The sequence below is a fragment of the Corvus cornix genome, chromosome 1A, assembly GCF_000738735.6.
Source record: "Corvus cornix cornix isolate S_Up_H32 chromosome 1A, ASM73873v5, whole genome shotgun sequence".
Taxonomy (NCBI): Eukaryota; Metazoa; Chordata; class Aves; order Passeriformes; family Corvidae; genus Corvus; species Corvus cornix.
Window position 1 is genome coordinate 49261435 of NC_047057.1, and position 11767 is coordinate 49273201.

The window sequence follows — 11767 nt, forward strand, 5'->3', positions numbered from 1 at the left end:
TGAAAACATTTCTCCAGGGTGAGATGTAAAGTTGATACATAGAGATTCCTTATATTCAAAACATACACATGTAAAACGAATAAAACCAGTTCAAGTTCAGTGGAAGCCAAAGGTGTACTAGAAGTATGGGAAAAAGGTATTAATGCTTCTCATACTAAATAGAGAAGATGGAGTTGTTATTTTTTTGGGCACTGACTTAATGGAATATGTGGATGTATTTATCAACTGCAACACAGTAGTGTGATGAAAGATAACAAGGTTCTCTTCCATGTGTGATTTCTCAGTGAAGGTGAGGAATGACTGGGAATTAGATGCATTTTTAAAAGCCAAACATTACCACATTGTCTGCTCACAACCCAACAGTTTCAGGCTTTTGCTGCTGGAATGAAAAAATGACAAAAGGATGAGTGTAGGAGCTTGGGTGGGTTGGACGGTCGGGACGGACGGAGACGAGAGATCTCTGAAGTCAGATCTTGGAACATGCGGTTTATTGCAAAGGGCGTGGGTACAGGGGCACTGCTTAGAGCTGCCAGCCGCAGCTCGGAGCAGGCCCAAGAGAGCAAGAGTGTAAAAGTAAGAGCAAGTAGGTAAGAGTGGAGTAAGAGTGAGCGAAGAGGAGGTAAGTAAGAGAGTACCCGGTAAGGGAGTAAGTAGAGTGGTGGAGAAGTCCTTGTTACAATACAATAAATCATCTTTTGTACTGAATATTCTAATTTTCACTAGCCAATCTAATACAAGATACAAATCCTATAGCATTTACATACAGCCTATAAGAATTGTTATATTACCATAGAGTGTTACATCTTAACTCCTAAAAACTACTCTTTGGACCCCTTCTGCTGAGCTAGTAGGGTCTGCTCTGACCCTTGGACCTGCCTGCAAGCAGAGGGTATTGTTCAATCAAGAGGGGATTACCTTCAGTTGGCCATACCATTGTTTTCCAGTTGTTCAGTAACTAAGACTTGGTATCTCAAAGGTGGCTTTCATTTCGATGTCGCCTGTAGTTTTCATATTCCCAAAATCTTTTGTCAGGCAATCATATTTATAAGGCTTTCCTGTTTCATCTTCCCCAACAGATGAGAATTAGCTGTTGCTCAGAGTAGAGTTATCCTATCATGCATGCTACACACATCAAAATCCTGCCTCCTTCAAAATGCATTTGAAAGATGCCTGAACAGAAATAATACAGTAGGTGTGGCTGTGTTTGGTAGTTCCTGTTCTGGAAAAACACAACTCTTACCCTATCCCCCCTTGTCACACACTGAACTATTACTGTAACAAGTTCAATAATGACTCTGGTGCCTTAACAACATACACTGTATTACTGGGTTGTCTTTAGAGACTTCTTGCCAGAAGTCTAATGTAGTCTTTTTATGTAAAAGCAAGATTAGATTCATGTGGAACCACATAATCACTTTTGTAGAATTGTTGTACAAATGCCCTAATTTCTTTTTGCTTTTTGTCCTGCAGGATCCAGAAGTTATGGTTGCATTCCAAGATGTTGCCCAGAACCCAGCAAATATGTCCAAGTACCAGAGCAATCCCAAGGTCATGAATCTCATCAGTAAATTGTCTGCCAAATTTGGTGGTAAACCATAAAATCCCTGGTTCTTAAAAATCATATCTGAATGGGAAGGATTGGATTTGGCTAACCAGTGTTGCAATAAAACAAACCATTTTACCTCTGATCTTCCTAAGAAGAGAAATGGGGTGTTCTAAGGAGAACTGCTCTCTAGCCCCAAGTATTGACTTTATTCAATTATTGGTTTATAGAACTCAAATTATATTCAGATGACCTAGTTTCAACCATCCCCTCTTGTCCAAGAGTTGCAACCTTTTATTATAAATTTAACTGTAAGTATTACAGACAGTTTTCTCTGAATGAGTACGCTTACAACAAATTGTAGTATTCTAGGAGTGCAAGATAAAAACATGCTATTTTTTAAATTGCTCTCACTGAGCAAAGGGGAAAGAACTTTAACAGTTGAAGTCTGTCATAATCCCCTTAAGACAGAAAAATAGCAAAGGTGGGACAAGTCTGAAGAACTAACTGGATAAAGGAATTGTCTACAAATACAGATTTACTTTTTTTAATGGGTGACTGACTTTGTAGAGCTATTATCAGAATAATCAGGCTAGCTAGTTACACACTGGAACTTCTGGCAGTACTGCAAATCCTATATAATTTCAATCACCACAACTGTACAGCAAAGGTACAGTTCTATCCTTTGCACAAGCTGGCATGAAGTACATATTGCAGAGGCCACAGATGTTTTGTTACTTGTTCAGTTCTTGTCCAGCACCTTTACATAACATTTTATTTATCGGTCTGTGTCTGGGAGAGCAGCTTACTGTCTGTGCTTGTGCTCTTGTCCTTTCCCAGTTGGCAGGCCCTCTGCTCATCCTTCCTTGGGGCCATGCTTACCAGGTTGCATCTATTTGGAAACTTTAGGGAAGGAATCTTGTTCCCATCACTACCTCTGTCCCACTGAATCCAAGCCATCCGGAACATGTATATGCAGAGTTATAGGTCGGTGAAGGGGAGAATACCCAACAAAATTGCAGCTCTGGGTTCTGAATTGGTTTAAGTCCTTACATGCTCGCTGATTAAAATTTCTTGGTCAAAGTCCTGCTGTCTCTGTAGAGGTGATGACTCTTTCTTCACCACATTCTGTAGTCTTCCATCTTTTCTTGTAGCCTCTTGTTTAAAAAAAAAAAAAAAAAATCTGTTGTGGTTTCATACCTCCATGGTTTTGAGGCTTGTGATACGGAGGAGAAGATGAAGTAATTGGAACAGACAAAACATTCTTCTAACACATGCTTTTATCAGCATGGGTATCCTTGAAGCAGTGTCTGTGCTGATGATGTTCTGCTGATGATGTTCAGTGGATTTGGCTACCAATAAAGACAGTTGCTTCTGTTTGTCTTGGCTAAAACATCTTTATGTGGGAAAAAATTACCATCGTTACCTGTTCACCACTTGAGTTTCAAGGTTTGTGTTACTCTTTTGTAATTCTGTATCTTAAGCCATAACTGATGTTACCATTTTTAAACAAATCTGGTTTAATGTAGGAACTCAACAGCAGTTACAAAAAAGTAAATTTCCAAATGCTTTTTCTCCTACTAATGACCCCACACAGTGAAATGTGAATCTTTTTGCTTAAGAAATACAGTTCTGAATACTTCTCTTAGCCTTTAAAAATAAAGTATGGTTTTGGAAAACACAGCCTCTTGGGTTTGTGTAACTTTCTGATAAAAACTATTTTGCTTAAATTAAATGTGGAAGTGCTTTAATTAAACTGTATGTATAACTTGTGTTTTAAATTGGAACTAAATGCCTAAGGGCTTATCTTCATGACCAAATGAACTCAAATTACAGCTGTGTGTTGCTGTGTGCATGGCTTTTGGTCATAGTCTTGATCTCCCATTCCTGGGCAGAGATATTTGAAGTAGGTCACCCCCAAAAATAGGCTGAATCTTGACTTCTGCATTCAGGCTAGTGCATATGTGTTGTGCACAAATCAGAGTATCTTGAATATAGGTTTATTCCCTACAGTTTCCTGTTATTCCATCTGGGCTGTTTGTGTCTGTCTAGCCATGAGTAGTCAAAAGTAGGAAGTTACTCCTACCTAATAGAAATGGTCATATCTGTGTCCTGCCCGCTTGCTTACACATCAGTTGCCCTTATTGAGAGTTGATTCAATGAAAACATGCTCCCTCATTTTGATGTTGGTGTTAGCAGTTTAGCTATATTATTTAGAATTCTTGTTCTTTGGGAATACACATCCTATGACTCCTTTGGTGTGTGAGCTTTTTTGGTTTTAGTGTCGCTCAGCAAGTAAATTGATGAGCTGTCTGGACCTCATCTCAGCTCCCTGAGTTAGTGTGTGGACATCTAAGCAGCTAAACTGGTTTGAACAGAAGTACAAGTGCAGAAAGCTAACTGCACAAGAGATGAGCAAAAATGGGAAGTTCCAAATGTGGGATGTAAGTAGCTAAAGGGGGAAGTTGTTGTTTTCATTGGTTGCTCCTGTATTTACTGGCAGCTGCTTCAGGCTATTTGTTCTGTTGCAGCACAGAGTAGGGGGTCGTTCTTGTAAGTGCAGTGGCAATAATCAGCTCTGCTGGCAGTTTGACTCTGAAAGCTGCAAGAGCGTATTGATGTCAACTAGGACAGAGTGCTGCCAGTCCTGCCCCTGGCTCAGGTGTGCCTTTCTGCCTTGTGCACAAGTCCTGTACCATGCTCTTTGGCTGATCCCATGCCACAGATTCAATGCAGTGACACAGCTGCAGCTGACTGGTAGCGGAGGCTCATAGCCTTGTTCCTGTGTGAGTCCCAGTGACTTCACTGTCCTCTGTGGTTCAGCTGCTGCCCCAAGGGAAAGCAAGTGTCCCCTCAGTTGCCACTTCCAGGCTGTTCTAGTTCACAGGGAGTCCCTTTGCATAGTAATGTGGAGAACGCAAAGCTTGGTGCCTTTACCAGAATTTTTTTTAAATATTCTCTCCCTTCATTGTTGGGCTATGAATAAATGGTATTTGTTGAAGTGGCTTGGTTTGTCTTTGTGGGACGGCAGTGACTGGATGAGTAGGAGCCAGACTCTCAAAGTTGGATGAAGGCAGGTGGGACAAGCCTAGGTAGAACAGTGACAGCCCAGAGGAGAATGGGTCAATGAGTACTAAAAAGCCATGTAAAGGTAAAACCATGTTACAGAAACAGCTTTTTGCAAGTACTATATGTAGTTTAAAATATTTGTCTTTAAATGCCACCTCGTTTTTCTTGTGTGTTACTTTCAGGGCTTTTGCATAAAGCTCATACAAGCCACACTCTTGCATATGCCTGTACATCCCTCTTCTGTGGGATAGAAGAGCAAATAAGGTTGTTATGGCAGCTCATGGCACCTGCTGTCCAAGCAGAATCCTTCACCCATATGGGTGGGGGATTCTGGACCTAGCCAGGGGGAGCTGGAGCCAGGTTAGCTTTGGCATATACCTTTCTATGGATCATGGCGTGCTGCTGACTGGAAGTGTTTGGAGCCCCTTTTAAATCCCACAGGGCATGTAGGGATGCTGCAGTGCTTTCAGGGCTGTAGGGCAAGTGGGTTGTTGAACTGATGGTAGAGACTGGAGGGTTCTTTCCTTTCGTTTGCTGCAGGGCACTCTGACACTGGCAGTTATTGGTACTGATGTGGATTGGTAACCTGGAGCTGGAGGGTGGTTCATTAGGAAAACAGTAGCAGTATTTTCTTCTGATGCCTGGAGAAAGGTGTCTCCTGAACTGTATTCAGAGCTCTGCAGGTGGGCCTCAACCTTGCTTCACACATGATGGAGTGAAGGCAGCATTGTAGGAAAGTAATTCTGGATTACCAAAGAGCTGAAGTAGAGTAAAAAATGGTGGTGTCCAATCAAATGGAGACACCTCCATGTTCAGTACCACAAGACAAATCATAGGAGGTCAGTAGTGTGATAAAAGAAAATGCACATACAGAGGAGGCAAGAACAGTTTTAATGTGACAAATGAAGCAAGTCAGGTGGTTGCTGGTGACTCTGTACTGTGGAGCAGGAAAAAAAATTCAAGTGACCGGGCTACAAGTCATTGATCACCTTGTGAATCAGAGCTTGGGTAAGTGATACTCACTTGATGTGATCCTCACAAACAGGAGCTTCATGTAAGACAAACCTTTCCTTGTCCCTACTGACTGGAGGTCCTGAGGTCTCACGGAATGTAAATACCAAGGACTCTCCTGTAAATCTGAATCTTGATGACTAACCAAATCCAAATGTTAATTTGTAATCTTGCTAACAAAGTGTTACTACTGTATATGTCTGCTGTACAAACACACTTTTGAAAGATGTATTCTAGATGGATGATCTCAGACAAGCTTGAGATCTTATCAATAAATAAATGTATTTGCAGAATGTGTTATGTCTCTTTTTGTTAAGTGGGTTACAACTTTGGCACCTTCATTGTTGTGCTGGATTTTTTTTAATGTATAAACATTTATTTCAGAGGCTACAAGGAACATGAGTTTCTACTATATGTAAAGAAATTAAACGTGAAGGATTACAGGGTTTAGGTTAGCAGTTTATCTTGGAATTTCTTCCTGCAGTACAGCAGCTGCAGCGGTCCAGATGGTAAGCATCATTTGTATAGAACAAAGGTATTCAGAAAAACAAGGTACTTATTACTCAAGTGCAAAGTAAGTAACAAGGAGGTGAGGTTTAAAGCAGGTAATAGTAAATTGAATTCCATTATTGAAACATTTCGTTTTCTAACATTCTCACTGGTGGGTAGGAGTTACTAGAAATGAGTTGAACTTGCATTTTGCATTTCAGAAGGAAAAATATAACTAATATCATGTAAGAACCAGTGCAGTGTTCAATAAAATTAACTTTTAAAATAGGCTGAAGGTACAAGTTGTTGGGAAATCATCAGAATTAGATGGAAAAATATCAAAGTACTATATTGAGAATGAGGCGTCTGAGCTGCAGCCAACCGCACTGCCTCTCATTAGAGAAAATTCATTCTGACATTCAGCCACTAGCATCTAGTTCTTATTTGGAAAAGAAAACCACCTGTTATTCAGATTTTTATTTCAGATTTTAAAAAATAGGTCTAAAACATGGCTTATTGCTAAGAGTTTATAATTAAAAATTAACACAACTATTCTACAATATGATTTGCCCCCACGCTTTCTTGTGTGTTATCCTACAGTGAGGAAAAGTTCTTGAAAATGAATAGATTTTTCAGAAGCCATTTTGTAATCTGGCACATTTTTTCTCTCTTGTGTGAAAACTTTCCAGACCAGAAAAAGCAAGATTCTGAACTGGAATTAAGTACTAGCCTTTACCAAAAAAAAAACGCAAAACCCAAAAACAAACAAAAAAAAACCCACAAAAAACCCCAGACAAACAAACAAATGCCACCAAATCAAACAAACAAACAAAAAAAACCACAAAAAACCCCCTCATCCCCCCAAACCAACAACAACAACCAACCAACACCAGAAAAATGTGCATTTAGAACAGAACAGTTGCTAGACATTTATCAAGTGCCTAAGAGAAAAACAACAACATCAAGGCAACAAAATTTGTGTTTGACCTAGTCTATGTAAAACTAAAGGTGGCTGAGGGACTTTTGGTCTAGTTAGGCTGTTGAGCAAGTACCATGATGGGAGATTAAATGTAATAATGGCAAATGCAAGTAATTTAAAATAGAAAGAATTTCAACTTTTCTGATGTCCCTGGACCTAGATGAAGTGCATAGGGAACACTCTGCATCCTTCCGTGGGCTCAGTCAAAATCTGGTCAGGCAAAGTTCACACAGGTGTGCTTTTTAATATGTTTGTGATTACAATACTTGCTTCTGGAAGAGGCTGGTTTTACCTTGGCCTTAATACTTAAGCCTGCTCTTGACAAGCTGGTGTGATCAAATTGCTCTATTTAATGAATTCAAATTGTCAGCACATGCAATCTTATTTGTTAATTTCTAGTTGCTTTTATCTGTGATGTACTGGGAGTATGATCCAGTTTATCCACCTTCTCTGAAAGATAAAGTTTTGCAGCAGATTCAGAAAGTTGTTTTGAAAGTAGTAATTAAGTTCTGTCTTAACATGTTTGCACTCTCTAATGAATTGAACTTCTAAGCAAAAATAAAGGAGTAAGCATTTCTGATTTTTTTAAAATTAATGTTAGAATAAGGAGAGTACTAGGGTAGAAATAGTTTAAGTTCAGAGTTTATTCTTTACTTGTAAAGGTAGGACACAGTGCAGAGGCAGTAAATTTGGCCTCTGGAGTCACCAACAGTATCCTCATTCCTTGTCATGAATCAGAAACAAAGTTTGGGTCAGCCAAAGAAAAACCACGAAGAATAAATTTTCTCAAGATTGATCACTTCCTTGGACAGGAACCTACAGAATTACGCAAGCAAGAAATTATGAAGATGCAGTTCATGCACAGAGAATATGTTTGTACTTGTAGTTGCTTAACTTAGTTCACTTCTTCCAGGCTTTCCAGTAGAATTGACAGATTTGAGGAAAAGTAGGTAACTTGGGCCTTCTGTCCTTCCTTAAACCCCACTTGTGCATATTATGTGTTTGCCTGGAAACCTGGTGAATTTGCAGCACTTCTGTGAAGACCTTCAGGCCATGCCTTCGTGAAACCTTTTATGTAGGTAGGCTTAGGTAGGTTTTTAGGTAATTTCCTTATTTTTTTTCCTATGTAGAATACAAGGCAAATCTTGTTTAACTTAATCTGTAGTGTGCCCTTGTATTTCTTGGACAGCTTCACTAGGTCTGTATGTTCCAACAATAAAGTAAGTTGCTTTAAGAATATTGCAGTTGTTGCATTACCTGTTAATACTCTTTTGCAATATATACAGGGCATAGTGTTGTATTAAAAATATTGCTAAATGTAGTAGAAATAGCATAGAGTTATTTAGGTGCACATTTATGATGGAATTCCAGTCTGCAGTATAAACTGACTCTTCGGTGAAAGCTTCCCTTCACACAAGAGGGACAAAACCACAAAGAACAGCAGTAATGGGAGTCTGTGTCCTGTTTGAGGTATTTATTCTGAAAGCTCATGAACCTGATTGTGCAATCACTTTGCACAGTTGTTCCCTGGATTTGTAAAGCTGCTCCTGCCTGCTTTAGTGACAGGAGATAGCCAGTGACTTGTGTACACCTTAATTCTAAATTAAGGTCTGAGTCTTTTGCATGCAGGAGTGTGTCACAGGTGAGTTATTAAAGGTACATCAATGTGGGTGTAACTAAAAAGGTTTTATTAATGATTAAACCATGATCAAAGATAATTGACACCTAAATGAAAAGTGAATGATGATAGAATTGTTATTAAGCAATAATTAAAGGGTAATTAAACAGTGATTTAACAATGCTTTAAAATAATTGTTAAAGTAATAATTTACACTCTGGTTGAACACTCTACTACTTACTATACTTCTAATAATTAAGCTATAGCTAAATTTATAAAAGCTGCTGATAGTATACAATAAACTTTCAGGCTTAATGTAAAATGTCACTTACCTCATTATAGGTATCAGATATTTGGTAAGGGGATCTTTCAGCCTCGAGCATTAACCTTAAGAGCCATCCCTGCTTGAGAGGGAGATCATTGCTGAGCAGCCTGCTGCTGTACAGGAGAGCTCAATGGGCTCACAGGGGCCACAGATGTTTATTTAGAAGGTAAAATGACTGACTCATAGTCAGAGGCCCTTTTGGTGTATGTGCAGGTGTGCATCTGTAGCAGTTTCAGTTCTGTCCACTCCCAGCTCAGGCTGGCACTGTGAGCTCCTGATAAGAGAGGCCTAAACTCCTTTGCTCCTGGATAAGATACAGCTTAGGACGATTCTCGGTGTTTGCACTGCGGGGATGATTTCAGTCAGGCCTCCTTTTTGGTGGTGCCTGGACCAAAGTACTGTCACTCAGTCAGAAGGGGTGCATCCATTAAATGCCATATAATGGCATTTTCCATTATAAAAAAAAAAAAGGGACTCTCAGTGGTATCAGCACTGTATAAAAGAATTGTGTCTCTTAGGCTGCTGGTATCAGCATCTGAAGTCTGAGTACTGGGGTGTGCTGGAGCACTGCACTGGAGAAATGTTTTTCTCCAAACGAAACGCTTGCGTTAACACAGGCGACTCTGCCTCTTTATACCTGCCCTTCCTCAGAGAAGATAATGGGATTTTCCTCACAGAAGGGTAGAGAAGGGTCTGTTAATAGCTACCTGATGAAGGAACATCTTCTCAAAAAGGAATGGCTTACCCAAGTGTGTGATAGAAACTCTTGGGAAGAGTGTAATAATCCAACTACCCTGTCCTTGTTTAAGTAATGGATGGTATGGTGATTCCTACCACAGGTATAAGCACTAGGAGCTCTTGCAGCTCAAACAAGAGGCAGCTGGGAGTTGTGGCTGAAGAACTAAGACTTGCAATTATGAAGAAAAAGTTACTAAGTTATTCTTTCAGAGAGAAGGAAAGATGGTGGAGTAACAATAGGAACCAAAGAGCCCAGGAGTAATATGATACAAAGCTAAAGAGAACACTCATTCCTATCTTTACTTACAGTTTTTTCTCAAGTATAGGTGAAACTAATAAAAGGGGAGTGATTATTAACACAGGCAAAACCTTGAAGCTATCTGGAAACCAGTATATGGCATGAGAATGGGAAAAAACCCAACAGGATGTGAACAGACACATCACAAGAACAAGTGCTGTTATGAATTGTGGCATGTCCAAACTCATTTGATTTCCTCAGCTCCTTCATACTTGTGGAACCTCTCCAACATAACAGTTCAAGAGGAGGCTATAGGATTATTTATTTTTTCCCAAACTGTGTGTTTGATAGCCTTGTCTCTGTGTGCCCTAACTGTGGTGAGCCATGAGCTAGCTGTGTCTAGTGCTGTCTTGCTAGGACTTCTCATTCCATCCTCAGCTACCAAAGGGTGTGACAAGCCAGGAGATGTTCTGTTTGTAGCAGTGTGCTTCGGCTGCAGGCTCTCAGCATGATGGCAAAGGAGGAGCAAGGGCTTACAGACTGGGAAAATGAGTAAACAATAAAATTGTTTAGTTTGGAAAAGATTTCTAAGATTGAATCTGACCACAAACCCAGCACTGCCACATCCACCACTCAACCATGTCCCCAAGTGCAATATCTACATGTGTTGTAAATACCTCTAGGGATAGTGACTCAACCACTTCCCTGGACAGCCTGTTCTAGTGCTGACAACCCCTTCATTAAAGAAATTTTTCTTAATATCCAATATAAACCTCCCTGGTGCAACTTGAGGCTGTTTCCTCTTTTCCTGTAGCTTGTTATCTGGGAGAAGAGGCCAACCCCCACCTTGCTACAACCTCCTTTAACGGGCAGAGTGCAATAAGGTCCCCCCGAGCTTCCTTTTCTCCAGGCTAAACATCCCCTGATGCTTGAACATGCATCAGGCTCAACTGGTCCACAAGGAATAAAAAATTATTGTTTTGAAAAAGTGTTACTTTGAAGATACCAGACTTTAGGTAGGTAAAAGGGACTGTAGTTACCAAAAAGTAGAATCGGAATGTGACGTTTAGTATCGCTCCTTCTTTTTAATTAAATGCTTGTGTTAAATGTTTGGGAAAGAGAATCACAGAATCCCAAAATGGGTCATGTTGAAAAGGGACCACAGTGGATCATCTGGTCCAGCCTCCCTGTTTGAACAGGGTCATCCCAGAGCACATTATGATGCTTCTGCATCCTTTTCAACTCAGACTGTTCTGTGATTCTCAAGTGAAATTGCTTAAAAAAAACCAAACAAAAACCCCACAACAAAACAGCCCCATTGCTATTAAATATGGCACAGGATTGTGTCCAGATGGTTCTTGAACATCTCCAGTGAGGGAGACTCCGCAACCTCCCTTGGCAGCCAGTTCCAGTGTGTGGTCACTGCACAGTAAAAAGTTCTTCCTCATGTTCAGGTGGAACTTCCTGTGCCTCAGTTTCTGCCCGTTGCCTCTTGTTCTATTCCTTACCACGACCGAGAAGAGCCTGGCTGCATCCTCTTACCACCCTCCCTTCAGATGCTGATAGCCACTGATGAGGTGGCCTTTCCTCAAAGAGAAGCGAAGCTACTGGTGAAGACGCAAGGAGCTACTGCAGTTACAGAGGAAGGACCAAGAACGCATTTCCCGGGCACCTGACGCTGTGTTTCTCCAAAAAGCCTCTCCGATGATCCCGGCCGCCTCCGCCTCCCCCGCCGGCTCCCCCCGGCCCAGGGCCCG

General features: G+C 40.6%; 1 protein-coding gene across 3 annotated transcripts in view; it reads left to right on the top strand.

Moving 5' to 3' along the window:
• ST13 (ST13 Hsp70 interacting protein) overlaps nt 1–5916 on the top strand; it is a 26888-nt gene extending 20972 nt beyond the window's left edge. For all 3 annotated transcript variants that reach the window (XM_039571064.1, XM_039571063.1, XM_010410616.3), the window contains exon 12: nt 1471–5916. In XM_039571064.1, coding sequence (XP_039426998.1) covers nt 1471–1599 — 129 coding nt within the window. In that variant the 3' untranslated portion in view covers nt 1600–5916. The remainder of the gene's footprint in view (nt 1–1470) is intronic.
• Nucleotides 5917–11767: the final 5851 nt, after the last annotated feature.